This window comes from Pan paniscus, chromosome 11, assembly GCF_029289425.2.
Source record: "Pan paniscus chromosome 11, NHGRI_mPanPan1-v2.0_pri, whole genome shotgun sequence".
Taxonomy (NCBI): domain Eukaryota; kingdom Metazoa; phylum Chordata; class Mammalia; order Primates; family Hominidae; genus Pan; species Pan paniscus.
The window spans coordinates 18,631,283-18,658,375 of NC_073260.2; the positions used below are offsets into that span (position 1 = coordinate 18,631,283).

Here is a 27,093-nt window from a genome sequence, read left to right on the forward strand (position 1 = left end):
GCCAATCGAGGAGGGCGGGCGGTCCGCGCTCGGTCCGGTCGCTCCCTCCGCGCTGGGGCCCGCCCGCGGGGCCGGCCGCCTGTCAGAGGGAGGTGGCGATGGTGCGCCCGGTGGCGGCGGTGGTTGCGGAGGCTTCCTTGGTCGGATTGCAACGAGGAGAAGATGACTGACCAACCGACTGGCTGAATGAATGAATGGCGGAGCCGAGCGCGCCATGAGGAGCCTGCCGAGCCTGGGCGGCCTCGCCCTGTTGTGCTGCGCCGCCGCCGCCGCCGCCGTCGCCTCAGCCGCCTCGGCGGGGAATGTCACCGGTGGCGGCGGGGCCGCGGGGCAGGTGGACGCGTCGCCGGGCCCCGGGTTGCGGGGCGAGCCCAGCCACCCCTTCCTTAGGGCGACAGCTCCCACGGCCCAGGCCCCGAGGACCGGGCCCCCGCGCGCCACCGTCCACCGACCCCTGGCTGCGACTTCTCCAGCCCAGTCCCCGGAGACCACCCCTCTTTGGGCGACTGCTGGACCCGCTTCCACCACCTTTCAGGCGCCGCTCGGCCCCTCGCCGACCACCCCTCCGGCGGCGGAACGCACTTCGACCACCTCTCAGGCGCCGACCAGACCCGCGCCGACCACCCTTTCGACGACCACTGGCCCGGCGCCGACCACCCCTGTAGCGACCACCGTACCGGCGCCCACGACTCCCCGGACCCCGACCCCCGATCTCCCCAGCAGCAGCAACAGCAGCGTCCTCCCCACCCCACCTGCCACCGAGGCCCCCTCTTCGCCTCCTCCAGGTGAGTCCGGCGCTCCCTCTCGGGCAGGACCCGTCCTCACCTCAGCCCCGGCATCTAGGATTGGGCTCTTGCCTATAATTTATCGTTTGTTACCCCAAAGACACCCCAGGTTCCGGCTCCCGAGGGGGGATCCCAGGTCCAGCTAGTCTCCCTCCCGCCCCCGATCAATCTGGAAAATCTTTTGTCCCCCGTGGGCTGTGCTCCTTCGGGAGGGGGTGGCTGCTGGGTGGAAGGCATCTCATCTTCTTCCCAACAGGGCTTTCTGGCCTTTTTCAGAGAACAGAATGGGCGCAAACTTTTGGGTTGGGTTCGCGCACCCAGCCTCTCTGCCTGGGTTATTTGGGGAAGTTTGAAAGCCCGCATAGTACCTCCTTCAACCACTGGGTCAAAAGCTGAGGGTAAGGAATTCCTCCCAAAGCTCCAGTTTCCCTGTTCATTTCTTCTTGTTTATGTAAATATCAGATGTGTGTGTATGACAGGTGGAAGAGAGGTAGTGAGAGGATTTTGTTTACAAACAGTAGTATGGACCACTTGAGGGCAAAAAATAAAAACAAAAAAGGCACTGTAATCCATGTTGTCCCTGCAAATAAGTGGATTCAGTAGGTCATTTGGGACAGGTGTGTATCTAGGCTGAGCACATTTACAAATTAGGTTAAATCTCTTCCTCGCACCATTTTTTTCTTCCACAATTATAAGGTCAACATGTTTGGACAAAAACACAATTTAAGCAAGGATGCCTATTTTTGTCTCCTTAAGCCAGGATGTTCAACTTTGCTGATGCTGATATATGCCAATTTCTGTTTGAGCCCACGTAGAAAAGGCTTTTCTTGCTGAAGTCTTCAAGCAAAGTTAGAGACAACTCGTATTCTTTCCCCGTTTAAATCTTAAGTGGGCCTAGGACTAAAACAAAACAAAACAAAAGCCTACTTTGTCAGAACGTTTGGACAAAAGTTTCTGAATTGTCTTGCTTTGAGTTGGGGTGGAGGTTTGTCCAAATCCTTTGTCTAGCTGGGTCTCTGACCTAAATCTTAGGCTTAGTGATTTACTGTGGAGTCAGGTATGGACTTTGGACTATAATTGAGTGTGTAGAGAATTTTCCCACATGGTTATGAACCTTAATACAGTCTTGATCCTTGGGTTGGAGCTTGGCAATGACATAAGTAGGATTATTCACCCATAAAAAGCCAAGTGTGCATCTCTTCCAGCTTCAAGGAATGCATTAGCTAGCTGGGTTTTACCTGTAACCCCTTTTGGCTTTCATATAGAGAGATTGACATATTACTGAGAGACAGGAAGCATAGTGGTTGAGAGTATGGACTCTGGAGTTTATTCTTAGGTTTGAATCCTAGCTCTTCCCCTTGTTAGCTGTGTAAGCTTAGGCGGCTCACTGAAGCTCTTTGGACTCAGTTTCTTTGATTGTGAAATGAAGATAATATTATAGTAGTACTTAACTCATAAGGTTGCTATGAAGACTTTTTTTGTTTTTGTTTTTGTTTTTTGAGACAGGGTCTGGCTCTGTTGCCCAGGCTGAAGTGCAGTGGCGCAATCTTGGCTCACTGCAACCTCTACCTCCCAGGCTCAAGCGATCCTCCCACCTCAGCTTCCTGAGCAGCTGAGACTACAGGCGTGGGTCACCACACCCAGCTAATTTTTTGTATTTTTTGTAGAGATGAGGGCTCACTATATTGCCCAGGCTAGTCTTGAGTTCCTGAACTCAAGCAGTCCTCCTGCCTCGGCCTCCCAAAGTTCTAGGATTTCAGGCATGATTCACTTCACCAGGCCTGCTGGGAAGATTAAATAAGTTAACACTTACTGTGCTTACAACAGTTCCTAGTGTAGAATAAGCACCGTGTGTGTTAGCTATGCTTATGACCAGGCCTGTGGGGTGTGTGTGTGTGTGTGTGTGTATAGAAAACATTTGAGAAAACTAGTAGGGACTTGGGGTGATTTTTATTTGTTTTAGTAAAATATAATAGAAAAAGAATGAATTAGATTCTCTGGAGTTTTAAGCATACAGTAGCATTTAAGTAGAAAGATCACTTACTTTGGTTAGTATCTGATAAATAAATCTGTGTAATTCATGTTATTTTACTTTTACTATTTTTGTGTTGTTATTTTTCAACCCCAAAGGCAACCCCTACTGGCAAAAAAATATAAACAACCAGAAGTCCACAAAGGAAAAAGGGAAAGTCACTCCTTCACTGCCTCCTAGTTTCAGTCAGTCCCTAGAGGTTACTACTGTTAGCAATTTGTCAGATCTTTTTTCAGCTGTTTTTGCTGGGCATATATGAACATACACACAGGGTATTTAAAAATAGATTTTAAAAAATCAAAATGGAATAATTCTATACATGTTTTGCAACTTGTGGTATTCACTTAACTATGTATCATGGACTTTTAAAAAAAATATCGGTATCTAGGGTCTACTTTATTCTTTTTAATAGTTGCATTTTCCAGGGTAAGAATGTATCATAATTTATTTAACCAAGCCCTTATTTATGGACACTTAGATTGCTTCTAGGCTTCACGTTAAAAAGCAGAGAGGAAGCAGCACAGAGTATTTTTGTTAAGTCCATCATCTATTTACTATATTCTCTAATACTTTCACTGGAGTTGCTTAGAATCCAATTCAATATACACTGCAGTAAAGCTGGATTGAGTAATTTTGTCATCTGAACTGTTGTTCAAGGCTTTTAGTAATTTTCATGAACTAACATTATACTTACGTCTGTGATGGTCTTTGGGTGAAAAAATTTTGGAAGGATGTCCAATTTCGATAACTTTCCTGTGTTTTAAATATTAGGTAGTTTGTACTTCTCTGTGAATTCACTCTAGATTGCCAGTATCTAGTTCTCAGCAGCTAAATTGACTTTACAGTGATCTGATCAAGTATGGAGCATGGGCTCCAGTCTACTTTAAACAGAAAACATATCTCTTTGGCAGAAGGAAAACTTATCATTGAATTTGAGACAACTGGTTTGGCTTGCAAAGTTGGATTCCCTGGCATTTGAGAAGATGGTTGTACAGTATTTTTTAATTTCAACGTTCCTGTAAGAACTAATGCCATTGATAATATATTATTTGATTGAATAGGTCTTATAGATGCTTTTTGAATTAATAATAATTTCTTTCATGGAGATCTAGCTGAGAGCTCTTGCCTGCCCCTCAGTTAGGGCCCTTTTTTGTTTACAAGGACACTGATCTGCAAACTGAAACTAATTGCCCAGCAAGCAGGCACTTTTTCTCCCACAAATCCAGCAAAACATTCACTGATTGGTTGGCTGGGTAGGACTTTTTTTTTTTTTTTTTTAAGACGGAGTTTTGCTCTTGTTGCCCAGGCTGGAGTGCAATGGCGCTATCTCGGCTCACCACAACCTCCACCTCCCGGGTTCAAGCGATTCTCCTCAGTCTTCCAAGTAGCTGGGATTACAGGCATGTGCCACCATGCCCAGCTAATTTTGTGTTTTTAGTAGAGACAGTGTTTCTCCATGTTGGTCAGGCTGGTCTCGGATTCCTGACCTCAGGTGATCTGTCCACCTTGGCCTCCCAAAGTACTGTAATTACAGGTGTAAGCCACCGTGCCTGGCCCTGGGTAGGACATTTTAAGCAGGGTGAAGAGAGATGCTGTGATACCAGAGGTAATAATAATCAGTAAGACACTAAGGTAATGACAAATGTTTGATTTTTTTTTTTTTTTTGAGACGGAGTTTCGCTCTTTTTGCCCAGGCTAGATTGGCTCACTGCAACCTCCGCCTCCGGGTTCAAGCGATTCTCTTGCCTCAGCTTCCCAAGTAGCTGGGATTACAGGTGCGCACCACCATGCCTGGCTAATTTTTGTGTTTTTAGTAGAGATGGGGTTTCACCATGTTGGCCAGGCTGGTCTCGAACTTCTGACCTCAGGTAATCTGCCCACCACGGCCTCCCAAAGTGCTGGGATTATAGGTGTGAGCTGCCGCACGCTGGCCCAAATGTTTGATTTTAAAAATTATGGACCCTTAGGGGTAGACAGGACTTTAAATGCCACTACTCCTAATGTGGCTCTACATTTGAAGAGATATTTCCATAGGCTTAGCTGAAATTTCTTATTTTAGTTAACTGATTGATCTGGCTCTGCCCATTGGGGCCATGCAGAAAAAGTTGGCTGTCTTTGTGCCATGACAGCTCTTACAGGTTAGGGGACAGGGATCATGATCCCTCTCTGTCTCGGCTAAATAATTTCAGCTCCTTCAACTGATCTTTATGTGACATGGTTTCAAATTTTCTTACTGTCTTGGTTACTTCTCTTCTAGTTTTTTTTTGTTTTTTGTTTTTTTTTGAGATGGAGTTCCACTCTGTTGCCCAGGCTGGAATGCGGTGGCACCATCTCAGCCCACTGCAACCTCCGCCTCGTGGTTTCAGGCAGTTCTGCCTCAGCCTCCTGCCTAGCTGGAATTATGGTGCATGCCACCACACCCTGCTACTTTTTGTATTTTTAGCACAGACGGGGTTTCACCATGTTGGCCAGGCTGGTCTCGAACTCCTGATCTACCCGCTTCAGCCTCCGAAAGTGCTGGGATTACAGGCATGAGCCACTGTGCCTGGCCCTCTTCTAGTCTTTTTCAGTCTTTCTGTGTCTCTACCAAAATGTGAAACAGAGCTGAACATAATACTCCAGATGTGCTCTAACCAGCTTGTAGCAGAGAGGGCAGTTGCCTCATTCCTTCTGGATGGGGTACTGATGTTGATGTGGTTAGTTCCTAATCACAGTAGCTTTTTGGCAGCTGCATTATGTTGTTGACTCATTGAGCCCATTAAGATTGCTAAGCTCTATTAAAATTTATTTATTTTTAAATATGTGCTAGGTGAGTCTTCTTTCATTCTGGACTTGGAAATTCTTATAATTTTCTAAAGTGTAATCTGAGACATTTACTAAATTTATAAGATTGATTGTGTTAAATTCAGTTATCCTTTTAGATCCCAGGTTTGTCAGTGTACTCCACCCAGTTTATTTGCATTTACCTGCGGTGTGTTCCTATAGAGAGAGTCTATGGACAAGTTAGGGCAGATTATTCTTACCTCATAGGGCAGAGTAAATTTACAGATGATAAAACAATTTGGAAGGTAAAGGATAATAATTTAGATTAGTTTTAAAGGGTCTCTTTCAGCTCTAAAGTTCTGTGATGATTTGGTCTGCATGATTCAAGGCATATTTATGTCCCCCAAAGAACCCTAATTATTTATTTGTTATCTGAGTGATGAGAATAGACTTTGTTTAAGCAAGCCCTAGAATTTAGAACTTGAAAACTCTGACTACCATGACATGTAAACAAAATATTACAGATGGATTATATATTTTTGTTTGTTTTGTTTTGTTTTGTTTTTGGAGACGGAGTTTTGCTCTGTCGCCAGGCTGGAGTGCAGTGGTGCCATCTCGGATCACTACAACCTCCACCTCCCTGGTTCAAGTGATTCTCCTGCCTCAGCCTCCCGAGTAACTGGGACTACAGGCGCATGCCGCCACGCCCAGCTAATTTATTTTTCTTTGTATTTTAGTAGAAACAGGGTTTCACCATATTGCCCAGGCTAGTCTCAAACTCCCAACCTCAGGCAATCCGCCCATCTCGGCCTCCCAAAGTGCTAGGATTATAGGCATGAGCTACCACGCCCAGCCTGTTTTTGTTTGTTTGTTTGTTTGTTTGTTTTTTTGAGACAGAGTCTCACTTAGTTGCCCAGGCTGGAGTGCAGTGGCACCGTCTTGGCTCACTGCAACCTCCGCCTCCCAGGGTCAAGCAGTTCTCCTGCTTCAGCCTCCCTAGTAGCTGGGACTACAGGCATGCGCCACCATACCCAGCTAACTTTCTTGTATTTTTAGTAGAGATGGGGTTTCACCATGTTGGTCAGGCTGGTCTTGAACTCCTGACCTCAAATGATCTGCCTGCCTCAGCTTCCCAAAGTGCTGGGATTACAGGTGTGAGCCACCACGCCCAGCCAAGATGGATTATATTTGAAAAGAACATCCTAGGAATATAGGACTCTCCTAACTGTACTGGAAAATGTTTTCATCATCCTAATATTCTCTAATACTAGTTCAGGATCTTACTTACTCATGTTTCTTTAAGAAGATGCCATTTATTTTAAGGAAATACAAACTGTCTAGGCTTCAAAGTTAATATAGACCCCACAGTCTTTTATCTAAAACCTCTGGGTTGGATGTGTTTCAGAATTTAGATTTTTTCATTTTTTCATAAATATATTCCAGTGAATTGGGGGCAGCATCCTGTAATCAAACACCTTGAGATATCTGCAGCAAAATGCACGTATCTTTACAGTGAGTGTGATAAATAAAGACTTTCAGTAGCCTTTGCTCAGGTCAGGTTTTATTTGCATTTGCTCCGGTCAGGTTTTGTTGCCAAATGTATTCGGAGTAGGTCAGATATTTGCCACCAAGTGAGTTACAGGAAAATTTGTAGTTTCATAGCTTCTGGTATTGAGCATCAGATTTGAGGGATTGTGGACTACTATAATAGTAATTACAAACACACTTACTATGTTACTGGCACTGTTCTATGTGCCTTATGTATATTAAGTCATTTAATCTCCAAAACAGGAACTACTAAGTTAGTTACTATTATTATCCTCATTTTATAGATAAGGAAATTGAGTTCCATAGAAGCCCAGCTCTGGCAGAACCTACATTCAGACCTAGTGGGTCTGGCTCCAGAATCCATATTATTGGCATTTAAAGAAATAACAGCTACCTAGAAGAGTAGGAAACCATTTTGCTAAAAATAATTGGTCCTTGGATATTAATCTGGGAAAACTTCTACTCTTCCTTGGCATTTACTGTCTTCATTCCACTGTGTGCTATTCATTCATCTCCCAGAATTTTCTTTTCTTCTTTCTGTTTTTTTTTTTTTTTTTTTTGAGACAGGGTCTCACTCTGTGTCCCGGGCTGGAGTGCGGCGGCACAATCATGGCTCACTGCAGCCTCAACCTCCTGGGCTCAAATGATTCTCTCACCTCAATCTCCAGAGTAGCTGGGACTACAGGTGTGCACCACCACGCCTAGCTAGTTTTTGTATTTTTAGTAGAGTTGGGATTTTGCCATGTTGCCCAGGCTAGTCTCGAACTCCTAAACTCAAGTAATCCACCCACCTGGGCCTTCCAAAGTACTGGGATTACAGGTGTGAGACACCATGCCCAGCCACCTCCCTGAATTTTCTGTTTGACAACGTTTTACAATTGTTATATTAAATTATAGCTCTTATTGTTTCATTAATTAGGTTCTAAGTTTTTCTGTGATGGAGAGATTTGTTCATATTTTTTGGGGGGCCAGGCCCAGGGACTTCTAAATTTATCATACCTTATGCCTGGCCTAAGTGCCTAGTTTTCTGTAGAAATTCCTTAGTCTGATTAGTTTCTGGAGCAGCATAAACTCCAGAACATTAGTTTCAAATCTTCTGTATTATGTCCCCAGGAAGCCTCCTGGCTAGTTGAAAATTTACACGTTGAAATAATCTAGGTCTTTTTATCTTGATTTTTAAAAAAGACCCCTAAAATTTAAGTGTGCATAACTTCTCATCTTAGCATTTCTAAACATGTGTATTAACTTCCAGACATTCTGGCACCCTTATAAAAAGAATAGAAGAAAAGTATTGCAGTGCTGTTTTTACTGATGAGTAAATTATGGGTGGAGAGAATTCTGCTCTAGGGTACTTAATAGAGCAGAAGAAAATAAAAATGTAAGACCTTGTTTAGCTGAAAGACAGTGTTAGATGATATTTTAAGTTATAAATAGCTTTAATCCTTGCTTTTTCCTTTATCTTGATTTTTGTGTGGTTTTTTTTAGGTGTGATATAAAAATCCTTATTAGTAATGTTGACATTATATTACAGGGACCTCTTCTGTGATCACTTAGTCTTTTTTTCAAGTATACATTTTGATTTATCTGTTTTTCACTAGAAATGACTACCCTGACTGCCCTGGTAACTTTAAAGGAGGATTTCTAAAAATGTGATGAAGAAGATAAAGATTATGTCTGGATACCTAGGTTTGAATCATAGTAAAGGTTTACTAAAAATATTTATCCTTTTAGATGTATCTATGTGAGTACATGTGATAAATTTGTATCAAAATAATCTCTCTAATAATGCCACTGTTCTACAGATAATTATGGTCAGAAAAATCTTTCCCTATTATTTTGTCTTCATTGAAAGAAAAAAACCTTTCTTCCATTCTCCTTGCTCATTTTTTTTCAATTTAAAGCCTTCTATGCGTTCCTCTCACTCATATCTTTTATTTTTAGCGCCAACCATTCTTTCCATGATCTTTAAGGAACCAAATTACCCTCTCTGTTTAACAATTTACCACTTTGTCCTCCTTCAGTGCTTCCTCAAAGCTTAATTCTTCCAAGACGTCTTTCTAGATGAACAAAAAGTCCTTAAAGATGTGTTAGTGTCAGCATGCATGGCGTTGAACAGTTTGCACTGAGAACAAAATCTGTCTTTCTCTGTGACTTTCACTTTTTTCCTATTGATTTGTTTTTGGTCTATGTAATTTAGATTATGAAGCCTTCTTAATATGAAAATGTCATCCTTTATACAATATTCAGAACACGGTATTCTCTCTTTTTGAAAAAAAATGGAGAAAAGATTTTCTTTTTCCACTGGGGTCTTCTTTATTGTCCAACTTATGCCCCAACTACCCCCTGCCACCTTCTTCTGAGGAACAATAAAGAAAAAACTTTCATAATAGAAGTTATCTGGCTCTAAAAAAAATCAAGAACTTTGAATAAGTAGCAAATTTATTTTCCTATTTATGAATAACATGACCTGTTTTTGTTGGTAGGTGGTTTTGAGATGCATACCAGTATATAATTAATTTCGTTAAGAAACAAATGTTTGATCTTTTGAATGACAGAATTTCCCCATTAGAAATATAATTAAAGTTAATAGTGAACAGAGTGCTTTTAATATTAGCAATTAACAAGTGTGCAGTGCATTATGGCTTACAAGGTGCTCTTAGAATGTCTAAGACCTTGCAATTCACATTTTGTTGATTTCTGCATATTATATGAATGAAAAAGGCTTATGTCCTCTGTACTTTTATTGGTGAATATTGATCAAACCTTTATAGGTTTTGTTGGGTTTCAGATTTGATATTTTGTATTTTAAACCATTGTCTTTTAAGTTTATTTTGTTAAGTGTAAATCTTGTCTTGTTTAGCTGCCCATATTTATATGATGAATAAATGGTATTTGGAGAAGAGGACTGTTTGCTTTATATTTTCTTTCCTAGACACTCTACAGGGCTGAATGTTGTGGAAAGAGCCCAGAAGTAACTGAAAGTAAATGGTCATGGAGATAACAAGGTGAATTACAGAACTTGACTGTGAGGGCTCATGTGAATTTCATTTCTTTTTTTTTTTTTTTTGAGACACAGTCTCGCTCTGTCGCCCAGGCTGGGATGCAGTGGCGGATTCTCAGCTCACTGCAACCTCTGCCTCATAGGTTCTAGCAATTCTCCTGCCTCAACCTCCCGAGTAGCTGGGATTACAGGTTCCTGCCACCATGCCCAGCTAATTTTTGTATTTTTAGAAGAGGTGGGGTTTTGCCATGTTGGCCAGGTTGGTCTTGAACTTCTGACCTCAAGTGATCCGCCCACCTTGGCCTCCCAAAGTGCTGGGATTACAGGTGTGAGCCACCGCGCCCAACCTGAATTTCATTTCTTCGTATTGAAATATTTACTTCTTTGCTAGTGTAAGAATCTCTTTGGCATTATCTTTTTTTTTTTTTTTTTGAGATAGAGTCTCACTCTGTCTCCCAGGCTGGAGTGCAGTGGTGCCATCTCGGCTCACTGCAACCTCTGCCTCTTAGGTTGAAGTGATTCTCCTGCCTCAGCCTCCCAAGTAGCTGGGATTACAGGCACCCACCACCACACCCAGCTAATTTTTGTATTTTCAGTAGAGACAGGGTTTCACCATATTGGTTAGGCTGGTCTCAAACTCCTGACCTTAGGTGATCCACCCGTCTCAGCCTCCCAAAGTGCTGGGATTACAGGCATGAGCCACTGCACCTGGCCCAGAATCTCTTTGGAATTATTTTAACCTGCTATTTCAGTTGTACTACTTCAAATCATTGTTTTAATAGCAAAGAGACTTACACTGTCACCTTTCATTTTTAATCTGATATTTAACACTTTGGCAGGGAAGGTAACTAATATTAACTGAGCACATATTATATGCCTGATTACCTATAAGGGTTTTTTTACGTACATCATGTCATTTAATTCTTAAACAATGCAGTAGTTAAATCTTATTAACCTTACTTTATGACTGGCAAACACTGGGATTCAGAAAGTTAAAGTAGTTTGCTCAAGCCTGTCAGGCTTACAGACTCCATGAGGGCAGAACTTCCATTTGTTTTGTTCACAGTTATACCTCTGCTGTCCAGCCCAGATAGATTCTTAATAAATATTTAGTGATTGAATTAGTGAAAAAGAAGGAACAGTTTGTAGGTATACTAGACATGCATTGTATTCTTGAGGAAAATAATGTAATCATGCCTTTCTTTTTAGTTTAGAAATGAACATTTCTCTCACTCATAGTAATATGAGGAATAGTTTGAGAACCTGCTTAGGACAAGTGGAACTCCTTGAGATCCAGCTTATTATATTAATTATTCATTTTTTGTTTGTAACATTTTCCCTTGTATTTTTCTTAAAGGAAGAACAACAATGGACAAATGAACATTTGATGACTTTTGTAGAAAGGGTAGCTAAGTTGCAGAAGCTGAGCACTTGTCTGTAAGATGTGGGATCCTAAGTTCTTTCATTAGTTCTTTTACTAGTTATCTGTCTAGTAAAAGCAAGTAGTTTTATCTGTTAAATGAGTTAGACTAGATTTGTGATTTTTAAACAGTATTATTTGGGGACCCAGGGTTCCTCAGATGTGTTTGGGAGCCATTATAGGGACTGGAGAGGCCAACAGGTCTACTTCTGGACCTTTCACACCCAACTCTCACCTCTCACCTCCACATCACCACCCCCATTTACATCAGCTCTTCTTTCATTTGGCTTATATTTTGGATTTGTCCTTTCAGTAAAGATTTTTGAAAGAGGAATTCTCCTACTCTAACATTTTATGATAAAGAAATTTGGTAATTTATGAACTTACATTAAAATGTTTACATTATATTAAGCAGCAATATACATATGAGGAGAGAAATATACCAAAATATTAATTAGTTAAACCTAAGTAATGGGATTATGGGTAATTTTAATTACCTTCTTTGTGTTTTTCTGAATTTTTGAAGTTTTTTCGTGACTATATCCAATTCTAATTTTATAGTCTTAAAAATAAATGAATAACATTTAAAAATGAATAAAAAGTTCTGATAAGCTTGGTAAGTCTTTACTTATATAAGATCAAGTCAGATGATATTACCCAGGGCCACTTAACTATAATTTCTGTCATTGACTAAGCAAGTTTGATCTATATCAGGGTATTTGTTTAGTCTAAGTGAGTCAGGGTTTTGAATAAAGGAGACTATTCATGCAGCCTGACAAATCTTGAACATACAGTAGGAATGACATATCTAAGATTTGGTACCTTTAGGCAAAATTTAACTGAGACCTTCAGCAGAGGCTGAAAGTTGAGAGCTGGCTCTTTCTCCATTTCATTTTGTCTAGGTAGTTTTTTTTAATTAATTAATTTTTTATTTTTATTTTTTTAGAGACAGAGTCTTGCTCTGTCGCCTAGGCTGGAGTGCAGTGGCGTGATCTCGGCTCACTGCAAGCTCCGCCTCCCGGGTTCACGCTATTCTCCTGCCTCAGCCTCCCAAGTAGCTGGGACTACAGGCGCCGGCCACCACACCCGGCTAATTTTTGTATTTTTAGTAGAGACGGGGTTTCAGCATATTAGCCAGGATGGTCTTGATCTCCTGACCTCGTGATCCGCCCGCCTTGGCCTCCCAAAGTGCTAGGATTACAGGCGTGAGCTACTGCTCCCCACCTTGTCTAGGTAATTTAAAGCATTCACTTGAACATTACTTAAAGTAGCTTATTGAAATAGATCTTGTTTAGATTGTGCAAAATTTGAATTCATGGCATTGTTCATAGTCTTTATCAATATATTTGATTATTTCTTCTTTAAAGTTACTGAGCCCCCAAAAGTTTGGTTTCAGTCCGTCCATATGTTTTCCAATTAGATCAGACGGGATTGCTGTTATACTGGTAATATAACAGCTGTTCTATATGATACCTTGCCAGGGAGACAGCTAAGCATTAAGGGAAGGGAAAATTTATTCATTTGGAAAAAGGAATACATTCTGCCTAGTCACAGGGAAAAAGATAAGGAGTAGGAATGTTGTCAACCTGGCTGGAGAATGTTAAATAACCTTTATTTACTAAATTTTAGACCCTTTAGATAACTGAGTCTGAAAACTTATTTCAGTCTTACATGCTTCCAAGAAACTGGCATATTATCACAGATCTTATTAGATTTTTATCATTTATTTTTAATAATCTAGTGCTTTTACTTGATACATGTGAGCAAAAAGAAGAGATGAGAAGTAGTAACATTGTTAACTACAAGGAGGATATCATATTTCCTACTCCTTTTTAATTTTGGAAATTTTTTTTTTTCTTTTTTTTGAGACAGGGTCACACTCTGTCACCCAGCCTGGAGTGCAGTGGCGTGATTGTGGCTCACGGTAGCCTTGACCTCCCGGGTTCAAATGATCCACTCACCTCAGCCTCCCAAGTAGCTGGGACTACAGGTGTGCACCACCATGCCCGGCTAATTTTTTTTAAACTAATTTTTTAAATTAATTTTTTTTTTTTTTTGGTAGAGACAGGGTTTCACCACGTTGTCCAGGCTGGTCTCGAATTCCTGTGCTCAAGCCATCTGCCCACCTCAGCCTCCCAAGTGTTGAGTTTACAGGCGTGAGCCACCGTGCCTGGCCTGGAAACGGTCTTTAAAGATGAAATTTCTTTAAAAATATTCTAGGAAAAGTTTAGATGTTATTCACTCTGAAGGAAATTGGATAACTTGAATAGGTTTTTAGATTCTCTTAAGTCCTATTAATCATTATAGGGATTGGGAAGGATTATTGGAAATAATGGGGGGGAAGGACTTGCATTCCAATATATTTATCCTGTTGTGTTTGTTTATTGAGTCTTGATGAGAGGAAGGCATTGGGCTTTTTCTGCTGTAGATTTTTCATGTGATTTTATATTTATTGTAATCCTACAGTGTGTTTTACCAGTTCTATATGAATAGCACTAACAGTATAGTCCCACCATCTATTGATGTTGTGTGAGTTATTGAATAGTTATAAAGTGTACCAAAAACCCAAAGCAATCTAGTTGTTGGGTATTATTGTACTGAATTGTTGGTGTATTGCCTGCAAACCTGTCCTGTTCAACTGGTTTTAGTTTTTAAGTTAGTTTGTTGCTTCAACTTGTCCACAAAGGCAGGGCTGGATGGTCCAGCTAATCAGTAGAATCGAAGTCAGAAGAACTAAATTCTAGTCTTTCTATTCACTTTTTGAGTTATTGAGTATATTTTTTGATGACTCTATGACTTAGTTTCCCAGACTATAAAATGAAACTTCCAGTCACCAAAGGTTTTTGAGAAGTAACACATGTAAACTACTTTGGGCTTTCTCAGACATAAAGGCTTTAATATTCTTTCCAAATTACATGGTTTATATTAGCTTATAATGTAATGTGACCAAGATGGCTTTGATTAAACACAACAAAGAAATAAACACATTCATTTATATATGGCTTCTTTACACAAAATATATTTTTATGCCATTTTGTAGTTGACATATTTGTATAATTTAACAATTATGGTGTTTTCCAAAGGTTTGGGGTCCTTTAGTATTATTTTTCTTCCCCACTACCTTGAGAAAACAAAATAATCTTTATCTCATATTAAACTCACAACATATATAAGTTGTGCTTTATGTAATATTATTTTTGGTTGATCTGTTTAGAATGGGTTCTACTTACTTTTTTTTTTTTTTTTTTTTTAAGAAACACGGTCTCACTCTTTCACCCGGGTTAGAGTGCAGTAGTGTGATTGTAGCTCACTGCAGCCTCGAACTCCTGGGCTCAGGTGATCCTCCCATATCAGCCTCCTGAGTAGTTGGGACTACAGGCATGTGCCACCATGCTCAGCTAATTTTAAAAAAAAAAAATTGTAGACATGCAGTGTCGCTATATTGCCCAGGCTGATACTATACTCCTGGCTTCAAGCAATCTTCCTACCGCAGCCTCACAAAGTGTTGGCATTACAGGTGTGAGCCACTGCACCTGGCCAGTTTTTTTTACAGTTATAAAAATAATCTATGTTCATTTTCTACAATGTTTATTGTAGAAAATTTTCTACAATAAACATTGTAGAAAATGAAAAATAGAGAAAAAAGCTGTCCCATAAAGCTTTTTTAAAATCACTGATTGAGTTTAATATTTTATTACTGCGTATATTGCTTCATTTCTCATGATAATAAATGAGATCACTTGCTTGTTATGAAAACAGAGGTGCAAGTAGGATTTAACAGTCTTCTGAAGACCAATATAAGACAGATCAAAATGTGAAAAAATTCACCACATTTAAATTATTTGTCATGTCACCAAAAAGAAAGTAAATCTATTTTGATCTAAGACCCCATATGATGCTTTACTTGAGACTTGGTACTCCCTGGCAGAATCAAGTCAGTGACTGTTTTTCTTGTGTCTGATCCAGCACAAACATGATTTGTCTTTGGTTCACGTGGCCCCTGAAAGCCCAAAGCAGCCTGGAACAAAGCCAGGCATTTGGTATTTTTCAATACTGTGATGAGAGAAGACAAGGTGCCCATCTGCCTGGCTTGTACGTTGCCAAAAGGCCTAGGTGCTACCCTAAAGAATATGCCAGAGAATGACTCTGGCCTTTAGGAAACTGGTAATGATTACTCTTCTCTGAATTTTGAACTTTGAAATCCAAGCAGTAATGAATCATAGTGTTATTGAGAGGGGATTAAATTGATCAATCATGTAAAACCCTTAATTCAGCAGTGCTTAACAGTCAGCACATACATTAATAATCAGCACATAGTAAACACTCAAAACAGTTTTTGAAAAACAGGGATTTTTCAAAGACAGCAGTGAGAACTTTGTCTGTTAATTCTGGATTAATTAATTTACCAACTTCCATCATATAATCTGTAGACTGGTAACACATTGGTAATCAGAAAGACTTGCATATTGTCACAGATCAACTCTCTAATAGGTGGTTCTAAGGTGCAGGGTAGTAACAATATGCTTGAGGCAAAGGCTACCTCCTATCCTTCCAGAATGGCCCAGGTCAAGCTAGAATTATCCTGTGTCATGTTGCCAGATAAAACAGTAATGGTACTGCTCAGAACTGGACTAAATAGAAGACATTTTAAAAAGGCAAATGCAAAGATGGAAATCCCCAAAACAGCCATTGTCCAGTTCTGGTGAGTATATACTCCTTGGGATCTTATGTAGGCCCTAGCTACAAATGACCTAGTAAAGTAAAAATAAAATTGGGCTCATAGAAAGATGTGACCACTCTATTTTATGTTGGTAGCACATTGATATACACCTATTATAACCTATTATAACTTACACTTTCTAACATTACATAGTTGCATACAGGTGCAAGTCACATAATCTTCCTGGGCTTCTATACTATCTTCTGTAACATGAGTATAATAGTAACCTACCAAATAGGGTTCTTGGGTGTTGGGCCTGGAATTCAAAACTAGCCCTCTGACTCAAATCTGTGCCCCTTTTTTCCTTTGATTAAACTGTGCTGCATTGCCAAAGCAGATGGGAGTAGCAGAAAATGAAATAAAGCATTTAGTAGTTACAGAGCACATTTTGGGTTCTGTTTTTTTTCACCTCCCCTATCCTCCCCCAGCAAACTCATACATTTTCTGTCTCAGCACTGGTTCTGAGATGTACACAGTGATCCAGGTTTGCTTTCAGTAGCTACTGTGAAAATCAAAATTAGATCAAAGAGTGTTTCTTGAAGGCAGATATGGGTGTGGAGTGGAGATTGGGAGAGGAGATAATGGTGGAAATTAAATGAGGGTAAGCAGGTAGAAAAGCATGGCAAATGTAAAGCAGAACTGAATAGTAACTATGTGATTGTCTATTCAGCACAAAGAAGATCGGTGCTAACAAGAGACAATGTCATGCTTATTAGCATTTAGCAAGTAATACCACATACTGTGAAATGGTAGTATTGATTGTTTTTGACTTGACAATAAAACCTTTCATCTTTAACTTAATATGGACTCTAGACCAAGATGCTAATGCATAACAATATTTTGTAAAAAAAAAAAAATAGCAGATGACGTTTGATTATATAAAAGTCATAGAATAGGCTGGGCGCGGTAGCTCACGCCTGTAATCCCAGCACTTTGGGAGGCGGAGAGGGCCAGATCACTTGAGCCCAGGAGTTTGAGACCCGCCTGGGCAACATGATGAAAATCCTTCTCTACAAAAAATGCAGAAACTAGCTGGGTATAATGGCTTGTGCCTGTATTCCCAGCTACTTGGGAAGCTGAGGTGGGAGGACTGCTTGTGCCCAAGAGGCAGAGGTTGCAGTGAGCCAAGCTCATCCCACTGTACTCCAGCCTGGGCGACAGAGCGAGACCCTGTCTCCAAAAAAAGAAAGAAAGGTCATAGAGTATCAGACTTGCAAATGTGATTCATACTCTGCCAGTCATTTCAGGGTGCATTCCCCTTCCTTATTTTGTAAACTTCTCTCCTTACTCAAAGGTTAGTTATCTCTCAGATCAGACAAAGGAGCAGCTGTTATTCAACTATAGATCCAACTAGATTCGAATATGTTTTCCAACTAGATTACATCCTACAGGTACATAAGTACAGTGGTCAGATCATACTATACAACTATAGATGTGGAGAATACATATATAAAGTAAAACCTCATCATATTTGCCTAGTTAATCATTTAATATACTATTTATGTTTCACTATAATTCTCCTATTACTCACTGTTAAAGTGAGCCCAGCCCATAGAGCTCAAGTTCTTTGGTATGATTTAAAACTCCAAGATGTCTGCCATCCTCATTTCTTGTTCTTTTCCCCTTGTGCTTTAAACTCTAGCAGACTGAAATGGCTTATATTTTCCTTCAAATACTATGCTTATTTTCATTATCATTATTAATAAAGCAATCATCTGTGAAGGTCTTACTCTTTGTCAGATACTAAGAGCGTTAAATGAATTTCCATGACCTCATTTAATTATCAAAAGAACCTAATAAAAAGTTTGTATTATTATCCCCACTCTACCAAGCAGGAATTGAGGTTTTGAGAGTTTGAATACACAAAGCAGGGTTTCATAGCTAGTACAATGTAGAACCTTGATTCAAATACAGATCTGTTTAGCTTTAGAGCTGCCTCTCCTAATCACTAAGTTAACTAGATTCTCCTTATTTTGCATGTGCTGTTCCCTCTACCTGGGATGCCCTACTCTTCAGTTTCAATAGGGGTCTTAATTCTAAGCAACAGAAATCATTTATTGATTCAATCAGGATTGAAATTTATTAAAAGGATATTGAGGAGTTCACAGAATCTCCAGAGGTACCAAATTCAGGCCATGGAGTTAGAGGTAATAGTCAATTGTGTCCATTGAATATATGCCACTGACATCACCACTCACACTGCTAACCTTGGGTACTGGATGTAAGAACAAGTGCTACTGCCACTTGTCATACTCCATCCATCTCCCTGTTTGCCACCAGAGAGAGGGCCTCCTGTTCATTCCTTTGAATCATTAGTTTCTAATTCCAAGCCAGGTAAAGGTGCATCTGATTGTTGGAACCTCAATGACTGGCCCATGCCCTGGCTGCAGGGGAGGCCAGGAAAACAAGAATCTGACATTATGAACCTACGTGATGCGGTATCAAGGCTTAAAATATGGAGAATTCCTCCAAATAGGAAGGGATTCTCAGAATGGTGGGAAATTATACTATGATACTAGGCTGACAAAAAGAATGACACATGTCTACCCACACCCTTTCTTTGGCTACCTGCAAACTTATTTGTCCTTTAAAAACATCCTTACAGCCTCCTATTATACTTCCTAACATTACATAGTTTTTGATTATTTGCTTTTTTTTTTTTTTTTTTTTTTGAGATGGAGTCTCGCACTGTCACCCAGGCTGGAGTGCAGTGGTGTGATCTGGGCTCACTGCAACCTCCGCCTCCCAGATTCAAGCGATTCTCCTGCCTTAGCCTCCCAAGTAGCTGGATTACAGGCACCCACCACCACTCCCAGCTAATTTTTTGTATTTTTAGTAGAGACGGGGTTTCACCATTTTGGCCAGGCTGCTGTTGAACTCCTGACCTTGTGATTTGCCTGCCTTGGCTTCCCAAAGTGTTGGGATTACAGGCGTGAGCTACCGCGCCTGGCCTTTTGATTACTTGCTTTTTAAGGACTCTTATTTTAAGTATTACTTGTCTATGTAACTGACTCCTCTTTACCTTTTCTCAAGTAGCCTATAGGCTGTGTCTTATTGATGTTGGCACTCCCTAACATGCACATAGGATAGTGTTCAGCATGTAGTAAATACTAAATAAATCATTGAACAGCATTGTTGCATAAATTGTCCCTACTTACCACCAGCACTAGAATGTAAGGTCCATAAGAGGCAGGGGTTTTTGTCTTTGTCTCTTGCTCTCTCTCTTTTTTTTTTTTTTTAAACCACTATATGGCCAGCACCTAGATTAATTCCTAGCGTGTGGTAGGTCTGCGGTAAATATTTGTTAAATAAGTGAATACCCCTAAATAGTAAATTATTTATCTCTGGGAGGGATGCTGTCAAAAAGGCCTTTGAGTGTGAATGGGAAATTCAAAGCACCATATTATAATATACAACTAGACCACAAACAGTGAGGACAGAAACTGCCTTATTCATCTTTGGTTACCTCTTCTTCCTATCTAGAAACATAACCAGAAAAGGGCAATTTGAAATTTTTTCCTAGACCTACCATGATAGTCACTAGCCACAAAAATTGCCTGAAGTACCTACCATACCTGCTAAACATGAAACTTTCTTTTTGGCCTCCTTTTGTGTATAACCAGCTGTATCATGAGATTGCATCTACTCTGGGAAGAAAAGGCTGTTGGGCAAACTGTCTTGTACTTATGTTTAAAAAAGTAGAATAACCTAGGGCAGTAGAATCTCACTTTGAAGAAATAAAGAAGTGGAGGCCCATAATTATGAAATGATTCGTATAAATGTAAAACACTTAGAATTCCTGGCATAAATTGGCCTTCTAAATATTAGCTGTACGTTTTATTGTATATTGAAAACTTAGTCCTTCGGACTTTTTACTTCACTGCTTCCAATCCTTTTAAATTCTTCATTACCTCTAATCCTCTCAATTCTGTTGATAAGCAGTGTTACCCTACTTTACAAATAAAGAACCTGAATCTAAGATGAGGTTAAGTTGTTTGCCCAAAGGTCACACAGCTAAGTGCTAGTTAGCTGGGATTCAAACCCAGATCTATCTTATTTTTTAAGCTCTTTCTAGGATGGCAAAATAACATGCTAAATGTAGGTTGAGTTTAATGTGTTCTATTATATCCTTCTAACCACTGTTAGTTGTAATGCATCTTTTGCCCCTGCCACCTTTGCTTCTCTTTTCTGATTTGTAGTCATTATTTTACTGTCCATATCATAAATCTGTTTACTACTCTCTTCAGTTTTTCTCCTGATTCTTTGGAGTAGAAAGTATGCATTTTACCCAAAAGAAAAAGCACATCCTCACATACTGCTCTGTCCATTTTACTTTTACCTTTATTTTTTTTGTTAGCCTAATTGACTTGTACAATTGGTTTCCAGAGGAGAAGACTTGGATGTCTGTTATGAGTCAGATGAGTAAAGTTATACATTAGCCAGGATGACATTTAAGGGCTAATAGCCTACATCCCCAAACTAACAGTCATTTTAGCCAGTGTAAAACATGAAACACAAGTTGGTCAGAAATAGAGACAATAGCAGATAATGGTATTGAGTTGCTACAAATGCTTTGCAACCTAGTAATGTACTTTTATATGTATCAATTATTTTTAACTTGTGAATAATACTGAAAAATTCCAAATGGATTCCAGACATTTATTGCCAAAAAAAATGTTTACTTAAACTTGCTGTTTTAGAGAATTATTTTTCTTAGCATATGGTCTTTCTTGTTAATAGCAAGCCTTTTAAGGTTTATCAGAATGTAAGCATTTCTCTTTGCTATACTTCTTTTAGTTGATGATCTTGTGTAATAGAGCACTCATTTAGAAATACACACACTTAAAATCCGTGATTAAATGGTCTTCAGGGACTAAAGCCACAAGCAGCAGGATGCTGTTGCTTTCTGTTTCCTTATTGCTTAACCAATCTGCAGTGGTATCATCCTCTTTTTCCTTTTTCTTCTTCTTCTTCTTTTTTTTTTTTGGTTAACCAGACAAAATTTCAAATCCTCTTTATTTTTTCTTGCCGTGCTCAAATTAGTCTTTAACAGTGCTTCACTAAGATGCTTCTGTTTGACTTTACATTCACTTTTATTTAAGTAACAAAGAAAAGGGTGTGCTTTTGTCAATAAGTTTACACTGGGCTTTCTGTTATACAAAATAAGGTTCTTTTACATTCATCAGATCTTTGTTAATCACCCACTGTGCACCTAGCTGGGCTAGATAGATACTGGAAAGACAAATAAGACCTGGTTTCTGTCATTGAGAACATAGCGAAGGATATGGAAAATTAGACTACAGAATGGTAAGTTCTATCATAGTGGTATGTACTACAGAAGCAAAGAGAGGACTCCTTACCCAGACTTTTAGGGGATGAAGGACAATGTCAGGAAAGGCTTTCTGTGGGATGTTTTCTCTGAGCGGAGTCTTGAGAACAAATAGGAATTATTCAGGTAGAAGAGGGGAAGGACACTCTAGGAAAAGGGAGCAGCAGCCTGTTGAAAAAGTACAGAAGTAAGAGAGCACATACATGGCCCATTTAGGGAACTGAAGTCCTGAGTGCCTCGAGTAGGGGAGGAAAAGGTACATGAAGGTGGAACAGGGAATGAAGAGATTTGAGGCTGGGATGGTCCAAAGTTGTCAAATCATGATGTGCTTTCCATGTCATGCTCAGAAATTGATTCTAAGAGCCATGAAGAAGTATAAGCCAGGAAGTGACATGGTGAGATTTGTGTCTGGAAAGATCAGTCTAGAAACTGCAACATACTTCTATAAGTGTAAATGATCATCAGCGAAGATGATTAGAGGGCACTTACTGTCTCTTTAAATCTTTTCCATCATTAATTTTGGATTAAATGCTAGATAACATAATAATAGAGGGTTTATGAATTAGTTTCCTGTCTTCTGTTATTAAGCAAACATTTGAAACCTATTTTACTTGTTGGTATAACACATAGACTTAGATAATTAAAATTAGAGACTTGACAAAGCTACCAATTGGTGCTGGACCTCTTGATGGATCTGATGTTAGGTTAAACAAACACAAGTGCCTTCTGTATGCCAGGCAGTGTGCTAGGAACTGAAGAGAGAATGGTGAATGACTTAGGCATTCACAATCTAGTGGAGAGACAGAATCATACACAAATGCAAGTGCTCTAGAATACTTATGTATTAGATTCCTTAATGTACATTTTCACTTTCAGTCCTTACCTTAAACTTAAATATGGATTAGGAAACCGAAGATAAGAAGTATTTAACTTACTCAAGATCATGTAATAATGAGTGGTACATAGCCACAATTCAGTATTCGAAGTACCTAACTCAATTTATTCCGTACCATATTATACTGCTTCTCTTGACAAGGCAATGCATATGTACTTTTTGAGCCTGAAGTAGTTTTCTTCCTCTCTTTTCTTAATTCTTTCTAATGCTACCCAAACCGGTAATGTTCAGCCTTGAAGTATCCAGTCATTGTTGGTTAAAAGTGCAGGCTCTGAAGTCAGATTGTCTGGATTCCAATCCCAGCTCCATCACTTACTCCCTGTCTGTCAGCCTACATCATAGAATTATGAGATGATGTTGGTAAAGCACTTAAAACAGTGAAAGCACAGGGAAAGAATTCAATTGATGTTACTTAAAATTGTCATTGGAATAGCAATTCATCTACTTTCCAAACATTCAGGAAATTTTGATAAAATGCATTTAAACTATCCAACTTTATTGAAGTTAATCTTGGTGAAGAGCTTTTGCCTAGTGTGCATATTTGAAATCTGACTTCTTGTTCAGGGCATCAGTGACCTGTGGCAAAGATGCCCCAAAAGTATCTAGGAAAATATGCCTGTGAGAGTAACGTAAAGATACTTAAAAACTTTTGTATTGTGGAAAATTTTGAATATATACCAAAATTAAGAGAGTAGGGTTATGACCTTTCTCATATCTCTCAGCCACCTGCACAACCAACTATCACTCCATGGCCAGTCCTGCCTCATCCACACCCCTATCCATTTATGTTGCTAAAGCTAAATCTAGAGACTTGATTGATTGATTGATCATTTTTTGAGACAAGTAATGAAAAATGGTGGCTTTTTTGTTGTTATTTCTGGCATTGTTAAATACCTAGTAACTCAACTGAGGATGAAAACTGGCAACATAAGTACTCCTGGAATTGTTTGGATAGGGTAGGATACAGATTATTACCCAGTTTCTACATGTGAAGAAACTATGACTCAAAGAAATGCTTATCAATGGTCATATTAGCTGCAAACAACTTGTGCTAAAATGTGTCATTGGAACCATGCTCATTCCATACATATTTATTGAGTTCAATAAAATATTTATATTTCTTTTTAAATGTCTATGGCCAACATTATTTTTATAACAAGGGCATTTTTATTTTGATTACCTAATTTCTTCTTTTGTTATGTTAGAATTTAAAGTACTTCCCTCCTCCTCTGTCCTATCCTAATTTTTAGCTAGTGGAGTGACTTTAGGGATAATACAGAGGAAATTTTGGTCTCCAGCAGAGGGTCAGTTGCAACTATGAAAACAACTCAGGCAAATGGTCTATTGATAGTGGAACTTTTCATTATAAAAAGTTCTTTTCAAATTCCAGGATATTGGTTGCTTGGTCACTGAAGAGTCTGTACTACCATTCAGTAGCACCCTGGGTGTCTGAGCAGACCTGGTTAGGAATGTACTGCTCATTTTGAATGAAATAAATAAAAAGGATAGAGAAGCTGCCCCAAGCATTGCCAAACATTCTACATCTGATGTATCATTGATACAAAACATTAGTCTTTTAGAGTATACCCTAAAATACAAATAGTTTTCATTTTGAATGTTGCCATCTTTGACTATAGCCACATATCCTTTAATATATACACACACACACACTGACTCCAGGGCATTGATGAAAGTTCATTGCTTTCTTGGTCTCTGGGTGAGTAAAGTTGTTTTAATATGCCAGGTTTGGTTTTGTCAACAAAATACCCCAGTGTACCTACCTTCTTTATTCCCATTCTTTAATTTTTATGTCCTTGGACCTCGTAATTTCCCCAAAGTTTTGTATGCCATTCCCTCAGCAGCAGAAGTAATAGTGCTTGATGAAGTATGACTTTGATATTAGTTTAGTTATATATCTGGAATGTTTATTCCCCTGGGCTTTCTAACTGAGGGAGCCCAGTGTGAACTCCTTCTTTGGAAAATATCTGAGTGGGCAGACCCATTTGCCACATTACCCTCATTGTCTGTCTTTGTTTATTCAGCTGAAAAGCAAGTACTTGCCTCTTATACAGCCAGTCATGAATCTTAGAGTCTCAGAAGCTGTTAAAACGGGTAGAAAAATTGTTATGGGAAGGGAGAGGATGAAAATTCTTATCAGGTATTGACATAATGTGCAAGTAAAGGTGCTGTCTTAGAGAAGAGCATAATGACTTTAGGTGGTTATAAAGCACAACTCTGGCAACATTTTTATGGGCCCAATTTATTAGGGTCTTTGATTTTTATGCAGTTTTCCTACCTTCTGAGTAAGAGACAATGATAATTCATTGGCACACATGATTCATTTTTACTACAATAGGGGAAAAACTAGGTTTTTAGGATATGAGCCTACCATCTGGTGCACAGGTAATGATAAATATCCTGTGGTCATAATAACATGCACATGCTCTTGGCATTTATTTTTCTGGCTATCTTCATCTCTCAATTGGATTTTTTTTAGCAGACTGCTAAAAAGTCTCTTTGTATTCATTCTTTCCCTGGTCCATTTTCACACTGTAGCCAGAATTATGTTTCTAAGATGTAGATCTGATTATTCTTCCTCTCTTGTATAAAATTCTTCCATGGCTATCCAGTGCTCTTAGGGAAGTCCTTCACCTGTCACCACTTCTTACGCCATTCTATGTCCCAGCCACAATGCACTTTTTCCAGTTCTCTATAGTACTATGCTCTCTTTTGCCTCGATGTTGTTACACATGCTGCTCCTTGCCTTGGGGATACTCCTCTCCTCTACCCTTAGCTTAGCTATACCTCCTCATTCTTCACGTCCAAGCTTAGATATTTCTTCCTCTAGAAAGTCTGGATTAGGTGGTTCTCCATGTGCAAACACATGTACCATAATGTTCTATTCATATTTCTGTTTCAATACTTATCACACGATATTGCTTCTTTGTTTTTCTCTCTGCTATAAGACATTAAGCTGTATAAGAACAATGACCATGTCTGTCTTTCTCATTGTTGTATCTCCAGCACCTAGAAATTGTAGTCTGTATTTCTGGCACAACACTAGTTTGTTGATGATTGAACCAGTGATTAATGTGCTTTGCCAGGAATCTTTTCTCTAGAAACCTCAGAGAAGAATTACAGTTCTCTGGTTTTGTGCTCTTCATATTTTTCTATTTTCTATTCATACTAATTCAATTATCAACAGAACATTGCTTTGAACCTTTTAAACCTCTCTACCTTGCCCAGAAGCACGTGTAAAGAACATGTAAAATGAAAAACTCCTGCATATACTTACCATACGCTTCCTATGTCCATCCTATCTAAAATTGTACTCCCACAACACACATGTAGTTACTCCCCACCTCCATCTCCCCTGTCTCCCTTTCCTGCTGTTTTTCCTCCTTAGGATTTAACTACCTTCTAACATACTAAATACTTAACTTATTTAAGTAACTAATTGTGTGTCCATTTCTAAGATGTAAGGTCCATGAGGGCGTTAATTTTGGCCTGTTTTGTTTACTGCCACATCCCTAGCATCTGAAATAATGTTTAGCAGGTATATATGAGGCGATATATATTTGCTGAATGAATGAATATATTCATGCCCTTGGATGTATGTCTTTTTCTTTTTCACTTGATTTTGGTGCACCTGATACAGCCCTGCTGTTAGCACTACTGTTTCTTTTCCTTCCTTATTTTGCAGACTTTACAGTTAGTCCTATTTGGGTCCATAATCTTGGCTACCCCAGGCAGAGATTCTGTTTTTCCATGTTGATTGGCTCAGGTAACCATATCTTCACTTGAATCTGACCTTCAAATCTCCTAACTTGATCTCTGAAGCCCAAAGAGAAGTTGTGTGTGCGTGCGTGTGTGTGTGTGTGTGTGTGTGCGCGTGCGTGTGTGTGTGTGTGTGTTGCGGAGAGGAGATGATGCATTCAGAGATAAGTCAGATGCAAAACTTGTTCTTTTAAAACCTATATAGGACAAATAGATGATTATTTCTATAGTACAAGTTTGAGTATGATGATATTTGTTTATGAGAAATGCTAACCAATGGGGAGAAACTTGTTCTTCATTTTAAAAATTATGAAATATATTAAGTTTTCTGAAAAGTATAAAAAGTAATATAGTGAACATCCCCTGTATACCTGCCTCCCAGCTTTGTAATATCTGAATTTTCTCCTGTATTTGCTTTGGATTGTTTTCATTTTTGAGATAAAATATTAAATATGATCATAGCCTCCTGGTGTTCTTTTTTTTTTTTATCTCTTTTTCTTTCTTCCCTACTCAGATGTAACCACTATCCTGAATTTGGTGCCATGCATTTAAAAATGTTTACACACACACACACACACACACACACACACAGTGTTGTGTTCATGTTTCAAATTTTGTATAATGAACTCTTACCATGCTTTTTTTAAACTCACCATTTTATTGAGATTTATCTATATTGTTCCATGTAATTCTACTTTATCAAGTTTGCTGTATAGTTTCCTACTGTATGAATAGTCCACAATATCTCATTTTTCTTATTGATAATCATTTGAGCTGATTCTACATTTTTTGCTTTTTCAAGTAATGCTGCAATGAAGAACAT

The 27,093-nt window shown here is 39.1% G+C and overlaps 1 protein-coding gene across 1 annotated transcript in view; it reads left to right on the forward strand.

Moving 5' to 3' along the window:
- Positions 1-26: 26 nt before the first annotated feature.
- The window catches only part of MEGF9 (multiple EGF like domains 9), a 113,878-nt gene continuing 86,811 nt past the window's right edge, over positions 27-27,093 (forward strand). Inside the window, exon 1 of the mRNA XM_003833089.6 lies at positions 27-785. Within this exon, the coding sequence (XP_003833137.2) occupies positions 191-785 (595 nt within the window). The 5' untranslated portion in view covers positions 27-190. The remainder of the gene's footprint in view (positions 786-27,093) is intronic.